This window comes from Macaca thibetana, chromosome 10 (assembly GCF_024542745.1).
Source record: "Macaca thibetana thibetana isolate TM-01 chromosome 10, ASM2454274v1, whole genome shotgun sequence".
In the NCBI taxonomy this organism is placed as follows: Eukaryota; Metazoa; Chordata; class Mammalia; order Primates; family Cercopithecidae; genus Macaca; species Macaca thibetana.
In genome coordinates this window covers 72,508,636-72,527,389 of record NC_065587.1, presented here as the reverse complement: position 1 = coordinate 72,527,389, position 18,754 = coordinate 72,508,636, and the positions used below count along the sequence as shown (strand labels likewise).

The following is an 18,754-nucleotide window of genomic DNA, read 5'->3' as shown; positions in this document are numbered from 1 at the left end:
GACCAATCCCCCCATCTCTCCTGCAAAAGGAGCTGAATACCTGCTGGGTGGGCTTAGGAGACATTATATCTAAAAGTGTCTAGAGCATACTAAGTATCCCATGGCTACAGCTAAGACTCCGATGGTGAGTTACAATGGGAACAGATGTGGCCAAGGACGTCAGCACTTGGCACAAGGCCTGGGCATTGTAGACACTCAGCCCATGTTTCCTTCTCACCACGTGGCCTGATCCCGGAGTGGGAAGAGGATGCTCACAGCAGAAGTGAGGCTGCCCAGCCCCACCTGCCTGGCTGTTCTGGGATTAAGGTGGGAGGTAAGGAGGGATGGGATACTCCTGGGAAGGCTGAAATGGCTGCTTCTGTGTGACCTGGGGCAAATGAGTGCCTTCTCTGAGCTTCTGAAGCCGCTTTCCTCTGTGAAACCAGGAGGAAGGGTGGCTTCACAAGACCCCCTAAGCACTTAGGGTGGAGCAGGCATGCCAGCATGATGGTGCCCGGGGCCCATCCTCTCCCCTCCTCCATCTCCCTTTCTCAGGGGTCTGCACAACTATTTCCCCTTTTCTGGGGCAAATCCTCTCACTAAATAAACGTTCGCCTTTCTATCGCTGCCTGCTAGGTGGGGGGGACTTCTGAAGCCTTGAGGTCCCTTCCCTCCCTGAGCACAGCCCAGCCCCAAGACCAAAACCACACCCCAATAACTCCCACCTATTGTGTTCTTGCAGAGGGCTCTGAACCAGGAGTGAAGACCAAGCTCTTGGGCATAAGAAATTTGGGAGAACAAGCTAGAGATAGGGCAGGTGTCCTTTAGACTCAGCATGGGGATCTGGAGTCCCCTTTTTCTGTTCTGATAGGAAATAGCCTCCATTTTCCCATCTGCAAAATGGGGTGAATAATCATTGCATCACCTACTTCACAACATAGATGAACTGTCCCAGAAAGTGGTAAGCACGCCTGACATGTGTGCACTCTGTATCAGACAAAGACAGCATCTTATATACACAGATGCAAAGGAGTCCCTCCCATCGCACAGGTCCCATTTGTGTGGGTGGTGCTGGGGGGAGCGTCACCTGCAGTGGTATTCAGGGAGAATTTCCTCAGAAATCTGGGTTTGGTCTGTGCTCCCAGATTGGCTCTTTCCCACTTTCTTGAGGGAATGAGGCTGGCAAGGGCCCAAATCTTAAAAGGCCATGCCAGGAGTTATTTTTTTTTGAGATGGAATCTCGGTCTGTTGCCCAGGCTGGAGTGCAGTGGCACGATCTCAGCTCACTGCAACCTCTGCCTCCCAGGTTCAAGAGATTCTTCTGCCTCAGCCTCCCAAGTAGCTGGGACTACAGGCGCGTGCCACCACACCTTGCTAATCTTTGTATTTTTAGTAGAGATGGGGTTTCACCATATTGGCCAGGCTGGTCTCGAACTCATGACTTTGTGATCCGCCCACCTCAGCCTCCCAAAGTGCTGGGATTACAGGCGTGAGTCACTACGCCTGGCTGCCAGGAGTTCTTTAAGTTTATCCTGAGGACAATGGGAAGGCATTAATGATCCTTGAGTGATGAGGTCACTCTTGCCTTTCGGTGCCAATTTTAGGAAGGGCAAGCCTAGAAGTGCTTGGGAGGTCAGGTGAGGGGAAGGAGGGATTGAATCCAAAGTCCTGGCAGGAGCATCACCCGAGAGATGGAAGACATTGGAAGAAGAGGGGACAAGAGTATGAGGGCACCTCTCCAGCAACTCTTCCAGCCTCTGCTGACCTGTCCCCTACCCCAATCCTGCCATCGGCAGGGTGCTAGGGTCTTGCCCAGGGTCCCACAGGACACAATGCTGGTTTCTCAACTTGCTCAGTGCTTTATTGAACCAAGGCCCTAACAGATGACTCAGCAGGGCCTTCAAGCACAGCCCTGCCCCCATCTTGAGATTCAGAATCCAGAGGGTGCTGAGTCCTTGGTTTAGCTGCTTCTGACTTGAATAGTTCCTCTTGAATAGATCCAAACCCTAAGTGTAAATATTTCTGTCCACACAAATAGACACACATATATTCCTGCTGCAGGCTGTCATGCTCACCAAAATGCTTCCACCTGGTTTGGGTGTGCAAGGCACTGTGCATCCACGGCCATCTACGGCCATCCACCCATCCATCCAACCTTCCATCCATCCGCAACAAGACAGCAGCAAGTTCTGACCAGTCAGGCCCCAGGGTTCACAGCAGTAGGGGCTGGGCTTCCAGCAGGCTCACGATTCAGGCCTTAGCCCTTGCCCTGGGAGCCCCCAAGGATAATAACATCCCTTTCTGGGGCAACAAAACTGGGACTGAGTGGGTAACTGATATTTGACAGGGGAACCTAAACAGTCTACGGAAATGTCCTGAGATGGGTATAAAGTCAAACAGACCAAGCACACAGGTAACACTGAAATAGGAAAGAGTAAGAGCTTCTGTTCAGGCTGGAGGTGCTTGTATGGTGGGACAGGAAAGAGGAAAAGAGAAAGGGGCAACATGGCAGACATACCACGGTTCCTACAGAGGTTAGGGGCAGTCCTGGCCCGGGAAGTACACAGGGCAGAGAGCTGACTCCCAGGCCAGGAAGGAGGTTAGCTCTGACCCATCCTCAGGGACCATAGCTCTCCCCCAGCCTCCGCTGACACACACACAAAGGAGCTTTTCAGGACACAGGAAGATGAGGGGTTAACCCTAACAAGGAAACAAGAAGCTCCTTGAGGACACAAAATACTGCCTTTAGGCTGGTATTAACCCAACTTAACTAACTCAACAGACTGGGCTCTTCCAGGGGTGGGGGGCACCAGGATATGGAAAATGATGGGATGACACAAGGGAATCGGGGCTGGGGCAGACAGGCAGGACACCCACACCATCCTTCCCATGGACAGCACCTGAGGCCTCCAGCAGGCCCTCAGCCTGGCAGGCCCATAGGGCAGCTGGCTTCAGGCCTGGAAAGGCAAGGGAGGTAGCAGGACTGATGCAGGCCCTCACTGGTCCTGCAGCCGGCTACAGAGCTCCCGCCGGCTCCGCTCCCCAGCCCAGCTGCGAGTCTTGAGGCGGAAGGTCTTCAGCTCATCCTTGAAGGCCTCATGGTTCATGGGCCGGTAGTCCTGGGGTTCACAGAAGTTCTAGGGCAGGATAGGAGGGTTCAATGCAGTGGAATGGGTATGTTTGACAGGGACCCAATCCTCCCACCCCCCTCCCATGGCTCCAGCCTGGCCAAGCCAACCCTCACAGATTGTGGCCTTCCCCACCCACGCTACCGGGTGCTGAGGGAAGAACTCCTTGTAGCCGCCTTTCAGGATATACATCTCGGGGTAGTAGAGGCTGGGGTAGTCGTTAACAGCACGGTCTCGTTCCCTGATGAAACGGCACCTGGGGCGTCATGGGCAGGGTGTGGTCAGAATGGGACATGCAGTGGCTTGTACATCATGGGACCTATTCCCCACGTCCCCTCCTTTGAGGGCCTTGGGGAGCCACAGAAGGCTTTGAGCACAGAAATGTAACCAAAAGAACACTTTTTAGATTAGTCTGGCTACAGAAGAGGGTGGGGAGGTAGAAGGAAGAAGGTAAAATCAAGGGGATGAGCTCTCTGTTTCTAGAAAGCAGTTGCACCATCTTTGTTAGAGATATCTGTGCCTGGACCAGGAAAGGAGAAGCAGGAGAGGAGACAAGTGGGCCAAATTCAAGGGACCCATTCGGGCCACTCCTGGACAAGACCCAGTGAGGATCAGCGGTGGGAAGAAGGGAGGAGGAGGACCCAAGACTGAAGCCAGTGCCCAGGCCTGGTGCCCGGGTGGAGGTGGGTGCCACATGCTGGGATGCCTGGAGAAGATGGGAGGGCCACAGGGATGTGACTCTGTAAGGGGCATCTGGGTACAGATTCCCACCACATGGGTAAGACCAGACTGGGGAGTCACTAGCAGTCTGATGGACCAGTGGCAACCCAGAAGGAGGCAGGGGTGGGAGGACAGATGGCCAGGCAGAACAGGAATAGGGACAGAAGGAGCTTAGCCAGGGAGGGCCCAGGTGCTGTGGATGCCAGTGGAGGAGGTTCCAATGGAGACCTAACAGCACTGAACATGGGGAGGGTCAGTGTCACTGGGGACTGACATGGGGCCCTTAGATTTCGAGAAAGACACTGCTAGAGACTTGGAACTAGATTTTCTGAGGGTGGCAGCAATGGATGGGGGGTGGACATGAGGTTTGATAGGCAGGACAGTGAGGGAGATGGGAGGTGGGTACCATGCGCAGTGAAGCGGGGCTGAGGTCAGCTCTAGGCCATCAGATGGGACAGAGTAGAACCCGGATTTGCACCCCTGGCCATCGCAATGGTGCCAGCACCTGCGAGCCTGGGCAGGGAAGGCCGGGGCAGACACTAGCTGGCTGGGCGGAGCTGGGACTCACATGCGGGGCCCACGCTCAGATGAGAATTCACAGTGGAAAATGAGGATGACTCTCTTGTCCAGGCTACAGGGTGTGATGGGGCTCTGCAGCAGGAAGCTCTCGGCGTCGCGTTCCAGGGGCAAGTTCACCGCAGTCTGTCAGAGGAGCCAGAGGTCAGGCACAGCCCTGGGCCCAGGAGGCAGGCCCCTCCCCCTGCAGTCCCTGTCCTTCTCTTGGTAGGAACCCTCCCCACAAGAGGGGGCACCCGTCCTCCACCCATTCTTGCTCTTGGCAGAGCAAGGACCTAAACCAGGTGGGATCTTCAGGGCCTCTGCCCATTGCCCCACCTTACCTTGATGTGCCCGCCTTCATACTCATAGGGGTATCTGCAGTCCACAATCACAAACTTATCCACGATGTTGCTGAACTTGCCCATCAACAGAGCCACCATCTGTAGGAGGTCATGGGGGTTGGTTCCAGAAGGTCAGGCTGACAGCCAGCAGGTGGCCCTAGCCTGTCCTCTGGCATAGCCCATACAGCCTGTCCCCAGGGAAGGTCAACAACGGAGCTACAGTCCCAAATATGCCTAGAAAATGGCGCAACGCTGTTTACCGTTTCTGGTGAGATGTACTTGAGGTCTTGGTGCTTTCCATCTACCGTCTGTAGGAGGAAGGCCTGAAGGGAAGGGAAGAGATGCGGGAGAGAGGAAAAAGTTAAACTGGTAAGACCAGGAGCCTGGAAAGAATGAAGTTTCATTCCCAAACTCAGAGGCCACACCTGCTTTGGCCTTCAAATTCAGCTCTGGGTCCCATAGCAACTGAGAGGGCCTCTTGGGTCTGACACCCAGGGAACAACCTTCCAAGGGGAAAGGGAAATGAAAAAGGGAAGTGGAAGAGATGAACTCCACACTCTGCTCCCTACCCTCTGCCAAGCCCGAACGTGAGGCATGACGGGGTTCCAAGCTAGGTATGAGCTTGGAAATAAGATGGAGACGCAACAGATGCCTGGACTGACTTGAGGTGGAGTCAGGAGACAAGGAGGGCCAGAGGGAGGAGTCTATATGAGAACAAAGGATGAAAAGATACAAAGGACAAAGAAAAGGGGAGCTCTGGGGAAAGGGAGAAACCCAAGCAGCCCCTAGGCTAGAGGACCCCTAGTCAGTAAGAGGTCAAGCCCCCAAGGGGCCCTTTGCTGCTGCAGGTACCTTAGAGTAATCTCCAATCAGCTGTCGGTGGTCACTGTCCAGGAGGTTCTCAATCTCATCGTGACACAGTGATTTTGAGCGGAGGACGCGGACTTTCTAGAAAGTGAGTCAGGTGGAGGCCAGGGTCAGGGTGGGGCTGCCCCTCAATGCCCTGTCTAGCTGGTACCCCCTTTCTCTGCCATGCCCAGGCTGCCACCTGCCCTCTGCCACAAACTTAGCCAAGGGGGTGGCTGCCCAGGTTCATGCAAAAGTGGGCTCCAGGAGGAAGGCACTCACAGGTTCCTCAGGCTCCTGCTGCTCCTCAGGAGGGGTCACGCTCCGCCTCCGCTTATTCTGCACGGGCGTGTCCCTGTCCTGGGGCCGCTCCAGCCTCTTAAGGATGGGCCGGATCACGCTGCAGGGCATGGACGGAGAGCGGAAGAGCCGCTGGCACTTGCTGTACATGACCAGGTCCTGGTGGAGATAGCAGGTTAGGGATCAGAGTGCCCAGGCCCCACCCCATCCCTCAAATCCACTGGAGGGTAGGATGGACCCCATGCCTCCAAATTTGGAGGGGCCACCCCAGAGGCCCACCTGTTCCTCTTCCTTTTGCAAGGTCTTGACCAGTGGGGCGCTAATGAGACTCTCCATGCCTGGAGGAACTGCATCATCATCCTGAGGCCGGATTAGCAAGGATAGGGTCACACCCACAGGCATAGGCCAAACCCCTCCAGTCCCGGAATCCTCCAGCACAGCCTTCCCTGTTTCCCTGGCAAACCCCAGGTTGGGGTGAGACGCTCCCCCACCTCCGCAACCTCCCCTCCACTGTGGCACCAGCCACCTGCTCTTCTCTGATTGGCCAGAGGTTAGGCTGTTACTCGGTTACCTCAAATTCTTCTTCTGACACTGGAACGAGGTCACGGTCCTGCCACAGGGGCTCAGAGCTCTCTTCTTTTGGGTGAACCCAGAGATGGGGAGGTAGGGGCCTGGCGGGACAAGTCTGTTTACCTTTAAGTCACTCTCTAGGATGTCCACAAATCCATCATCTTCCTCGGTATCCCCCTCTGCAGGGGTGAGAGAGAAGCGACCTCGGGCCAGGGGGCTGAGCTCCTCCACTTCCATCTTCCGCTCAGGACTGAGACACTGTCCACATGACAGGCAGACACAGACTTAGAGGTGGGGACAGTTCCCACCCCCATCATCTTGAGGAAAGTGGGGGCTCAGGGCCACCCTCCTCTTCCCTCAGGCTGCCTCCCCAGGCCCCTGCCAGGGGTCAGCTCTCTGGATGTACCATCAGGTCGGGGGCCGAGCTGGGCCTCTGGGCAAAGGCTTCCCTGCGGCTGGCCCACTCTGCCAGAGCATGGGTGGAGCTGGGATGTGTGGGCTTCCATGGCATCTTGAAGACAAACCCATCCTGCAGCCAAGATGGGAGAGGAGGGTCCTCACGTGCCAGGAAACCACCCCAGCATGCCCCCTCCTCTCCCCGGAGAGCTCCCATCCCGGTCTTCCAGAAGCGCACGTTCTCCTTGTCTTCCCCAGAGCTGCTGGCAGCTCCACCGCCCGCCTCGCTCTTCCTCTGGCCGTCGGGCGCCTGGGAGTTGGTGATGTTCCGAAGCACAGGGCTTTGACCCAGCAGCCTCACCTAGAGAGCCAGGCAGGGCGGCAGGCAGAGGAATGAAGGCTGCATTACTCCGGCACCAGCCCAGGCCCTACCTTCTCCACCTCTCCTCCAGCTCCTCCCACTTACCTAGTTCTACCTCTGAAACCCCATCTCCCACAGCCTGCCTGGGACACCCAGCTGGGAGGTGATCCCTGGATGCCTCCTGCTTATCTACCCCATGCCTGGCCAGCATGTCTAAGCCTCAGTCAGGCCTCAAAGACACTCACCGGCATAGACTGGAAGCGTCTGATGGCAAACTGCTCTCTACAGGAGGAAATGGGGACAGGTGAGAGCTGGGAGAGGCAGGGCAGGGACCGAGAGCATGTAGCATGCCCTTCGGGAGCCCTATACATCCTAGGGGAAAGCCCGTGGTAGATGGAAGAGGTCCGGGAACACTTACTTTCGAATGACCCGGCTGGCTGCCTGGATGGCCTGTTCAAACCTAGGACAGAGAAGGGTCCCATGCAACCTATCCTCCCTTCGCACCCATCACCCACCCCAGCACCAGGCCCCCAGTCCCCCAGTTCCCAGCACCAGGTCTCCAGTCCAGGGGGGAATAAGGGCAAAGACAAGGGCCAGGGCTCAAGCCAGTGGAAGGGGTTGGGTAGGAGGAACGCCCAACCATCAGGGGGCCCAGGTATTGGGGAGGGGGGAGATAAGAGGCAGCCTAGAATTTTAAAGGCTGCCCTGAATGAAAGAAAGCCCAGAGAATGGCAGTGATAGAGACAGCTGGGGCAGGTCACAGGGTCAGGGAGGCGTCACCAAGGCAACAGTCTCGCCAGCCTGCACCAGGCCTTCCACCTGTATGCAAATCACCTCAGCGGGGCCATATGGCTGCCAGGAAAGGCATCCATCCATCCTATGGTGATAGGCCAGGGGCACCCAGCAATGTGGGTGTCTCCAGGGCCTGGACAACAAGGCGAGGCTTCCTCTCCCCTGTGAGGAGCTGGCCTGGCTCCCGGTCCTCCCAGGACTGGGGCCTGCTTTAGGGGTCCCCCAATCAGCTCCAGTCTGATACAGCAGACCCCCTAGTGACAAACGTGCAGGGCCACATCCTCTCCTCCCTCTTATGGAATTTTCCAGGACCAGCCTCTGTCCCACCCCCTCCTTCTGCCTTAGAAGAGGCCAGCAGGCAAGGGATTCCAACACATGTTCCCTCTGAGGCCCTACCCCCCAGCCGTGTTACAGGAGACCACCTGCCACGCAGAGCTTTTGTGCATCGACACACACACACAGAGCTTCTTTCTGAGAAACTGTATAACTGTCAAAGCAGGTGTGAGGCAGGGAACCACTCAGGGATAAAGTATGAGGGGGATCCCCCCCTGGGGGGGCTGCTGTGCCTAGCCGACCCAGCATCAGGGATGACCAGTTTCATTGGCTTGCACATGGGCCTTGGGGGTAGGGCAAGACTGCTCTGTGCTGCCACCAAAACCAACCTGCAGTCCCCCGACCCCACCCAATCCTCTCCCCATTTCCTGTTTGTGAACCAATCTGCAGCCCAGCGTAGTCTGATCAAAGGCAATGGGAGGTAAGACAAGTCACTACCCTAAACCCAAAGCCACAGTCCCCAGCACAGGCTAGGGATGCCCAGCTGTCCCTACTAATGGCTGGCAGCTGCCCAGCTGCTTGGGCTTTAACAACTGGACAGGAACAGCTGTGCTCTGCAAGACACCACCCATGCCCACAGCCAAGGGGAAGGTGTCTGTCCAGGCCAGAGCCCACCAACTCTCTCTCCATTCCCTTGCACGAAGAGCCTAGGCCAGGGCTGGCCAGAGGGTCAAGTGTCATCGAAGTCAAAGGTTGCTCATTGGCCAAGAGCCAAATCAATCTGCAGGCAACTGTGTTTTGTTTGGCCTAGAGTGAGTTAAAGTTCTGAATTAACTGGATCATATTTTTTAATTGTAATATTTCACAGAAAAAAAAGGGTATAGGCAAGAAAGAAAAACGGGACATACGCTGGGCTTGTATTCCTGCAAGACATGGGCTGTAGCCTAGTATCTGCTCTCCCAATGGCCACTGTCCCCACCACCCCTGGCCCTGAGCCCACTCTTGGTTGGCTCCCATGAGAGCAGATCCTTCTCTGAGACAGGGAGCAGAATCCCAAGGCCTGAGAAGGTTAGTGAGCCCCCCGGCCATGGGGATCCTGAAGCCACCTCATGGTCTGCCTGTTTCCCCAGGCCTCCTCAGTGAGTTTATGCTAGAACCAGGATTCTTAAAGGCAGGTGCTGATTGCTTGGTAGTAGACATTCCCTTCTCTACTCACGTCTGCTCCGCCATCTGGGGGTCCACAGGGCTGGGGGAATCCATGCAGAGACCTGAGGGGACAGAGCACCTTGGTTTGAAAGTAGTGGCACTTTCTGTATACTTTCCCCAACCATGTCCCAATAAGAAAAAAAAAAGAAAAAGAAAAGTTTCTAGTTTGGACTTTGGCACATTAGAAAATGAAACAAAATCCAATCATGGACCCCGAGAGCTGACACATCGTCTCCCAAATGGTACAGGATGCCACTCCCTGTTTACTATGGAAATTTCTTTATATGTGTCTTTAAACCACAATGCTCGCTAAGCATTTTTCTTGAACTGATTTCAAACAATTTGTTCTAGAAGAGACAACAGATTTTTAAAGAAGAGGTTATAGACTAAGAATGTTCTCAAGACCAACTCAGCCCTGGGTGCTTCCCAGGTAGGGCTGTGGTTTAGGAACTTTGGTGTGTGGTTTTACACAGGTAAGATCTCATCTAGCGTAGAGGGCCCCACCCTCTCATCCACTCAGCCAGTCCACATTGGGTGTGGTGAGCCCCACATGAGGTGTGTCTTCCTCCCATCTCTGTGGAGGGTGGGGGAAAGGCTCCTGGGCCCACCAGGTTGTGGGGAGGATGTTAGTTTGATCCGCAGGGAAATCGAGAGGCCCAGGCAGCCCCCACAAACTCTCCTGGCACTGGCAGATCTCCCCAGGCTCCCCTGGGCCTCACCTGCATCAGAAGATTCGGAGGAATCTGACGACAGGGAGGATTCAGATGCCCGTCGAGACAGGGATAGGCGCGTCAGGCGGCTGTGGCTGTGGAAGAGCAGGGTCCCTACCTGACTCTTTGGGGTTTCACTGGGAAAGGAGCAGGGACCCGGGAAAGGAGAAAGGTGGGGTTCAAGGCCTCGCTAGCCCACGTTCCCACTCCCTCACTGAGAAAAGAACTGAGTGAAATGCTACAGCGGGAAAGCAATGGCCCTGAGGGCCGGCCCTCTTCTCAGCTCAAGGCAGGTTCATTCTACAGAGGTCCTAAAGGGGCTTCTCTTTGTTGACTGGTTTAGGAAAGGTCCTCCCAGGTGCAGGGGAAGGTGAGCCCAGGGTGTGAGCAAGGTGGCCTGGATGGAGACCAGCCTAGGGGTTGGTGGTCTAGCCGAGACGCCCCGGAGAGCCTTCCCCTAAACTGTCAGACCCCCACCTTTCCAGGATTCTTCCTGAAGGATGGACCAAGACCAGGTTCTCCTACTGGAACAACCCAGCTCTCCCCTTGCACTTAGGGAGCAGGATCAGTGTTTAATTAATTGCCTTAATTCTGGGGGCAGAATTGGGGTGGAGGGAGCGGGGGTATGGATGTGTGAGTGCCCTACGGCTCTGCCACCCTCAAGTTCCCTCTCCAGGCTTGGGAATCCCATCCTGGAGCAAAATGGTGGCTATCTGGGCAGAGATTAGGGAGGCAGCGTGGTGGAGGCACAATGAGGGAGGAGGGAGTGAGGGGAAAGACTTGGAGAGGCTTGTGTAGACTGAGAGCAGGTCACCTGGAGGGTGTGGGGGACACAGCCCAGGTCTCACCTCCCATGTCCTGGGCCCCTGTGAAGGGACAAGGGCGTACCTCTCCACTGCCCAGGATGCCTCCCCCGGACTCCACCTCCTGGATTCGAATACCATGCCCGGTTCTCCAGGAGGCCCAGGACTCCAGACCGGGCCTCTCACCCCCATATCCAGCCTCCTTGGGGTGTCCTACCTGCCAAGCCCGGCGAGGTCATGCATGGTCTGGGTGAGGGTGGTGACCGGCGAGGAAGCGGTCGCGCGCACCGGAGACACCAGGAGGCCATGAGATCCCAGCAGGAGGCCCGGGAGGTGGCCGGGACGCTGGGCGCCACCGCGCACGCATGCTGGACTGAGAGCCGAGCCTGGCGCGGGCTCCGGCTGGGGCACCTCCATCGCTGCGGGGCCGGCAGAAAGCTGGCTGGAGGGCCGGGCGCAAGGCAGCCAACAAACGCCGGCACAGCTGGCTGGGCCGAGGGAGGCAGCGGGCGCGGAGGGGGTGAGGGGGGGAAGGGAGGGAGGGAGGAAGAGCCACAGGGCTAGGCGCGAGGGAGGAGAGGGATGCGGGGAGGGCGGGGACGAGGGACGCAGGGCTCAGGCACCAGCCTGGGAAGCCTCTAGTTGCAGCTGCCACTTCCACCTCCTTATATATTCGAAAAATAACAGCGGCCGCGCCGCCGGACGCCACCAATGGGGTAGCGGGTTAGAGGAGGGCGGGATTGAGGGCGGGGCCCTCAGGGCAAGAGGCGCGGAGGCTGGATATCTAGGCTTTGGGTGGGCCGGAGGAATTAGGAATCATCCCATACCCTCGCACATCCCCCTGGCGCGAGGATCCAGGCCTCCCGAAATCCTCCTGTCGCGACATGGTTTGGAGCTCCATACTCCCAAAGGCAGCAGCAACGCCCTAGGGTGGCCTCCGCTGGACCCCCCGCGGCATATCGTCACCTGGTATCACCGCTAGGGACGGGGAGAGGCTCCAACCGGCTCCCGGAAGTTTGCTAAACACAGCTGGGCTGTGCGGTCTGCGTTAGATACCCCATTTTACAGACCTGGACGTTGAGGCGTGAAGTTCATTAATTCGTTCAAGGTCACGCGGTTGGGCAGCAGCCTCCCCGCCCCCGCAAGTGGCTGCGCTGAGCAGCAGCAAAACGTCATTCGCAGGCGGAGCGCCCAGCTTAGGAGGTGGGAGGGCAGTGGGGCCCCCAAGCGGAACTGACGGGCGCTTTCGGGGGACCCCAGGTTAGATGTTACCCCAACCAGTCCAATTTTCGCGGCAGCCCCAGTAGAGGCTCTGAATGGTGGAACTAGGCATGGATTTCCGCGGCTGGGGGTCGAGGAGGGTGTCAGCAACCAGAGAAGTTAATTAAGTATCACGCCCATTGATGACTTAGCTAACTTGGTGGCAATGGCACCATATTATTTAATTGGTGTTTCTTTGATGACCAGACCAGAGAGGCTGAATTTGTCATTCATTTAAGCCAAGCATCTTCCAATTATCTTTTTCTTTTTCCTTTTTTTTTTTTTTTTTTTTTTTGAGATGGAGTCTCGCTCTGTCAACCCGGCTGGAGTGACTCGGTGATCTCTGCTCACTGCAAGCTCCGCCTCCCGGGTTCAAGCGATTCTTCTGCCTCAGCCTCCCGAATAGCTGGGACTACAGGCGCACGCCACCACACCTGATTAATTTTTTGTATTTTTAGTAAAGACGGGGTTTCACCATATTGGTCAGGCTGGTCTCGAACTCCTGACGTCGTGATCCACCTGCCTAGGCCTCCCAAAGTGCTGGGATTGCAGGCATGAGCCACAGCGCCAGGCCCATCTTCCAATTATCTAAATGCCTTCCAGCCCCGCCCGTTTTCCAGGCCTCCTGGAACAAGAGGCCTGAAGGCTGCACTGAAAAGCCAGTGGGTAGTAAGCAGCTTTCATATAGCATACGGTCTCTCCAGGTTAGAAGTGGCCTCTGGCTGGGCGGGCAGTAGGGGGGCGGGCTGCAGTTCAGCAAGGCAGGAGCGCCCCTTCTAGTGAAGTCCCAGCCACCCGGACCCAAATTTTTGGGGGTGGCAAAAGGGAGGGCCTGGTGATGGGGGGCTTGGTGGGCCAATGCACGTGAAGGGGAGGGGAAGACCCCAGCCCCACCTGAGAGGGGTGGCCAACGTGGGAACCATGACCTTTCCTTTTCTCCACATTTTGCCCAGTTCCTGTGCTGTGCAGAGGGCTCTGCAAGACTGAATTTCCGGTTCATCCTCCCTGGTTCAGGGGTCATGCCCTGGACCTCCAGCCACTACTTCCAGTGAGGATGTGACTGCCCTTAGTGCCAGGAGGGAAGGGGGAAGTGCCCTTGTGAGGCTACCCAGCCCCAAAACCAGAAATAAAACCCCCAAGATTTGCGTTTTCAAAATAAACACAGCAGGTATCCCCCCTACCCCTCACCCAGCCAACATACAGGGCAACAATGCAGGGTGGGCATTATACTGTTGAATCCCTTGAAATCCCAGTCAGGTCACCTCTGGGCCGGTGAGTGGGGAGGTGGGCAAGACCATAGAGGGGTTCTGGGTTTTTTTGTTTGTTTGTTTGTTTGAGATGGAGTCTCACCGTGTCACCTAGACTTAAGGGCAGTGGCGTGATCTCGGCTCACTGCAACCTCCGCCTCCTGGGTTCAAGCGATTTTCCTGCCTCAGCCTCCCGAGTAGCTGGAATTACAGGTGCCCGCCACCATTCCCGGCCAATTTTTTATTTTCAGTAGAGACAGGGTTTTGCCATGTTGGCCAGGCTGGTCTTGAACTCCTGACCTCAGGTGATCCACCCATCTCGGCCTCCCAAAGTGCTGGGATTACAGGCGAGCCACTGTGCCTGGCCCACATACATAATTTAAAATATGCTAGTAGCCACATTTAAAACAATAAAAAAGAAACATGAAATTACTGTAATATTTTATTCAATGTAATGTATTCAAAATATTATTTGACATGTTATCAATATATAATTATTGAGATATTTTACATACTTTTTCGGATACCAAGTCTTCAAACTCTAATATGCATTTTACACCCCCAGCACATCTCAATTTGTACTTGCAACATTTAAAGGGCTCAATAGTGCTGGAACTGTGGCTCACACCTGTAATCCCAGCAACTCCAGAGCCTGATGCAGGGGAATTGCCTGAGGCTAGTAATTCAAGACCAGCCTGAGCAATATGGTGAAACCCTGTCTTTACAAAACATTTTTTAAAAACTTAGCCGGGTGTGGTGGCCCCTGCCTATAATCCAAGCAACTCGCCTGGCGCAGTGGCTCACACCTGTAATCCCAGCACTTGGGGAGGCCGAGGCAGGTGGATCACAAGGTCAGGAGCTCGAGACCAGCCTGGCCGACATGGTGAAAACCCATCTCTACTAAAAACACAAACATTAGCTGGGCCTGGTGGCAGGCACCCGTAATCCCAGCTCCTCAGGAGGCTGAGGCAGGATAATTGCTTGAACCTGGGGGGTAGGGGTTGCAGTGAGCCAAGATCGCGCCATTGCACTCCAGCCTGGGTGAAAAGAGCAAGACTCCGTCTCAAAAACAAACAAACAAACAAACAAACAAACAAACAATCCAAGTGACTCTGGAGGTTAGCTTGAACCCAGGAGTTTGAGTCTGCAGTGAGCTATAATTCCACCACTGCACTCCATCCTGGGCAACTGAGTGAGACTTTGACTCTAAACATAAAAATAAATTAATTTAATAGTTCAGTGGCCACTTAGGGCTAGTGGCTGCAGGTCTATATCTTTACAAGCGTAAATCCATCTGTATTTTAAAGAATATACAAACAGCATATGAACATTGTTCTAGGCTGGCATGCTGGCTCACACCTGTAATCCCAGTACTTTGGGAGGCCAAGGTAGGTGGATCACCTGAGGTCAGTAGTTCGAGATCAGCCTGGCCAATATGGTGAAACCCCGTCTCTACTAAAAATGAAAATTAGCCAGGCATGGTGGCGTGCGCCTGTAATCCCAGCTACTTGGGAGTCTGAGGAAGGAGAATCGCTTGAACCCGGGAGGTGGAGGTTGCAGTGAGCCAAGATCGTGCCACTGCACTCCAGCCTGGGTGATAAAGTGAGATTCTGTCTCAAAAATAAATAAATAAATAAAAATAAAAACCATTGCTCTATACCTTTCTTCATCTTACTTGGAGATGGATCCATATTAGTACCATAACAATATATATTTACTCAAGCCCCTAATGCTGAATATTTAGGATATTAGCTTTTACAATGATGCAATAAGTATGCCCTTATGTGTCTGTGTGCTATCTACAAGATGAATTCCTAGGGAGGAACTGATGGGAGGCACAGCATTAAGTTTGTTTTCTGTTTTTGTTTTGAGTCTAAGTCTCTCTCTGTCACCTAGGCTGGAGTGCAGTGTTACAATCTTGGCTCACTGCAACCGCTGTCTCCTGAGTTCAAGCAACCCTCCCACCTCAGCCTCCCGAGTAGCTGTGACTATAGGCGCATGCCACCATACTTGGCAAAGTTTTGTATTTTTTGGAGAGACTGGGTTTCATCATGTTGCCCAAGCTGGTCCTGAACTCCTGGGCTTAAGCGATCCACCCGCGTCAGTCTCCAAAAGTGCTGGGATTTCAGGCATGAACCACCATGCCCAGTAGCATTAAGTATTGAAATCTCCTTTTCCCTTTCTTGAATCCCATCTCCTCAAGCTGACTGGGCTATTTAAGGACAAGGACCAAATCATTTACCTCTCTCCCAGGCTCCCAGAACCTTGCATAGGTTCAAGACCAAAGTTGGCCTCTGACCGTAATATCCCACTTCTCAGCATTTCTCTTAAGGAGATGATAAAAGTACACAGAGATGTATGTTCATTGAGTTATTGTCTTCAATAGGGGAGTTGATTCCTCTGTATTGTGCAATACCTGCAACCTTTAAGGAGAATTTGCAGTCGGGTGGGGATGCCTGCTTGGTAGGGGCTCAATAATTGTTCATTATTGAAAGACTACATATTGAGATCATAGCAAATGGACTTTTGAACAAAAGGTTCCTACAGTAAAAGAAGTGTGGGCGGTGGCTCATTGCCTATAATCTCAGCACTCTGGGAGGCCAAGGAGGAAGAATCACTTGAGCTCATTAGTTCGAGACCAGCCTGGGCAACATGGTGAAACTCTGTCTGTACAAAAGAATACAAAACTTAGGCCGGGTGCAGTAGCTCACACCTGTAATCCCAGCACTTTGGGAGGCCCAGGCAGGTGGATCACCTGAGGTCAGGAATTCGAGACTGGCCTGGCCAACATGGTGAAACCCTGTCACTACTAAAAATACAAAAATTAGCCAGGTGTAGTGGTTGGCGCCTATAATCCTAGCTACTTGGGAGGTTGAGGCAGGAGAATTGACTGAACCCATGAGGCAGGGGTTGCAGTTAGCTGACATTGCGCCATCGCACTCTAGCCTGGGTGACAAGAGTGAAACTCTGTCTCAAAAAAAGCAAAGAAAACACACACACAAAAATTAGCCTGCAATGGTGGTGGGCGCCCATAGTCCCAGCTACTCTGGAGGCTGAGGTGGGAAAATTGCTTGAGCCTGGGAGGCTGAGGCAGCAGTGAAGCAGTGAGCAGTAACTGAGCCACTGACTCCAGGTTGGGTGACAGAGCAAGACCCTGTCTCAAAAAGAAAAAAAAAAGTGTGAAATTCACTGATGTAGCTATTTATTGACATGAAAAGATGTTCACAATATGGGCTACGAAATATTATGCCAAGTGTAGTCCCATTAAACACAATATGCATGGCCGGGTGCGGTGGCTCACGCCTGTAATCCCAGCACTTTGGGAGGCCGAGGCGGGTGGATCACGAGGTCAGGAGATCAAGACCATCCTGGCTAACATAGTGAAACCCCATCTCTACTAAAAATACAAAAAATTAGCCGGGCATGGTGGCGGGCACCCGTAGTCCCAGCTACTCGGGAGGCTGAGGCAGGAGAATGGCATGAACCAGGGAGGTGGAGCTTGCAGTGAGCCAAGATTGCGCCACTGCACTACAGCCTGGGCAACAGCGTGAGACGCCGTCTCAAAAATAAATAAATAAAAATAAAAAATAAAATTAAATTAAAAAAAAACAATATGCATGTGAAAATATCCTACAAGGATATTCTTTGAGTGGTGGAAATAAAGTTGATTAAATGTTTTTATCTTCAAAATGTTCTGTATTGTAAAATATTTTTCAAAGAACAGGTATAATTTTTTTGATTATCATTATTATTATTTTTTGAGACAAAGTCTTGCTCTGTCAGCCAGGCTGGAATGCAGTGACACGATCTCAGCTTACTGCAACCTCCACCTCTCGGGTTCAAGCGATTCTCCTGCCTCAGCCTCCTGAGTAGCTGGGACTACAGGCGCCCGCCACCACACCTGGCTAATTTTTATATATCTAGTAGAGACCGGGGTTTCGCCATGTTGGCCAGGCTGGTCTGAAACTCCTGACCTCAGCTGATCCACCTGCCTCGGCCTCCCAAAGTGCTGGGATTACAGGCGTGAGTCACTGCACCTGGCTGTCTGGTCTTTTTTGATTAATTAAAACTGCATGTTTCAATACCTGTGAAAAGAAGGGAAAAACATTTTTTTAAAAATGTAAGTGCATGTTCTTTCTGACAGTTCCTCAAATGATTAAACATAGAGATCCCATAAGATCCATCAATTCCACTCCTAGGTATATACCCCAGAGAAATGAAAACATACAGCCACACAAAAACATGCAAATAAATGTATGTATATAGCAGCATTATTCATAATAGCCAAAAGGTGGAAAGAACCCCAATGTCCACCAACTGAGGAATGGATAAACAAAATGTCATAAAGCCATACGATGGAGCACTACTGGGCCATAAAAATGAATGAAGTACTGATACATGCTGCATCGCAGGTAAACCTTGAAAACATGACGCTAAGTGAAACAAGCCAGCCATAAAAGACACATGATTCCATCCATATAAAATGTTCAGAACAGGGAAACAAACTTATAGGCAGAATGTAGGTTAGTGGGTGCTGAGGGCGGGGCGGAGGGGATAGGGAGATGATAGCTAAAGTGTATGGGGTTTCTTTCCAAGGTGATAAAAATGTTGTCCAGGCACAGTAACTCGTGCCTGTAATCCCAATACTTTGGGAGGCCCAGGCGGGTGGGTCACTTGAGACCAGGAGTTCGAGACCAACCAGGACAACATGGCGAAACCCCGTCTCTATTAAAAACACAAAAATTTAGCCAGGCGTGGTGGCATGTGCCTGTAATCCCAGCTACTGAGGAAGTTGAGACAGGAGAATCACTTGAACCTGGGAGGCGGAGGTTGAAGTGAGCTAAGATTGAGCCACTGCACTCCAGCCTGGGCAACAGAGACTTGGTCTCAAAAAAAAAAAAAAGATATTCCAAAATGGACTGTGGTGACAGTTGTGCATATCGGTGAATTGTACACTTTAAATGGTGAATTGTATGCTTTGTGAAATATATCTTAATAAAGTTTTTTTTTTTTTTTGAGATGGAGTCTCACTCTGTCACCCAGGTTAGAGTACAGTGCCGTAATCTCGGCTCACTGCAATCTCTGCCTTTCCTTTCCTTCCTTCTTTCCTTCTTTCTTTCTTTTCTTCCTTTATTTCAAAACAAAGTTTGTTACCCAAGCTGTAATGCAGTGGTGCAGTCACAGCTCATTGCGGCCTCATGCTCCTGGGCTCAGGTGATCCTCCCGCCCACCCCAGCCTCCCTAGGAGCTAGGACTACAGGCAC

General features: G+C 53.3%; 1 protein-coding gene across 5 annotated transcripts; it reads right to left on the bottom strand.

Moving 5' to 3' along the window:
* Positions 1 to 1,818: 1,818 nt before the first annotated feature.
* CDC25B (cell division cycle 25B) lies at positions 1,819 to 12,102 on the bottom strand. 5 transcript variants are annotated; one of them, XM_050745221.1, is made up of 17 exons: positions 11,811 to 12,102; positions 11,201 to 11,402; positions 10,190 to 10,275; positions 9,481 to 9,532; positions 7,618 to 7,659; positions 7,445 to 7,481; positions 7,077 to 7,199; positions 6,849 to 6,971; positions 6,566 to 6,700; positions 6,152 to 6,232; positions 5,855 to 6,031; positions 5,579 to 5,674; positions 4,987 to 5,049; positions 4,727 to 4,825; positions 4,396 to 4,529; positions 3,252 to 3,363; positions 1,819 to 3,116 (listed from the first exon to the last, which is right to left on the bottom strand). In XM_050745221.1, the coding sequence occupies exons 1-17, from the start codon at positions 11,818 to 11,820 to the stop codon at positions 2,976 to 2,978; spliced, it is 1,713 nt and encodes a 570-aa protein (XP_050601178.1). In that variant the 5' UTR covers positions 11,821 to 12,102; the 3' UTR covers positions 1,819 to 2,975. The 5 variants fall into 5 exon arrangements, with proteins under 5 accessions (XP_050601178.1, XP_050601176.1, XP_050601177.1 ...); XM_050745219.1 differs by having other exon boundaries at positions 10,190 to 10,317; positions 12,054 to 12,102; XM_050745220.1 differs by having other exon boundaries at positions 12,054 to 12,102.
* Positions 12,103 to 18,754: the final 6,652 nt, after the last annotated feature.

Coding starts and splice junctions, on each gene's coding strand:
- CDC25B (XM_050745216.1), bottom strand. CDS start 12,078: ATGAACTTCACGCCTCAACGTCCAG. Junction 6,032..6,151: donor TGCAAAAGGAAGAGGAACAG/GTGGGCCTCTGG, acceptor TATCTCCACCAG/GACCTGGTCATGTACAGCAA. Junction 3,117..3,251: donor AGTTCTTCCCTCAGCACCCG/GTAGCGTGGGTG, acceptor ATCCTGCCCTAG/AACTTCTGTGAACCCCAGGA.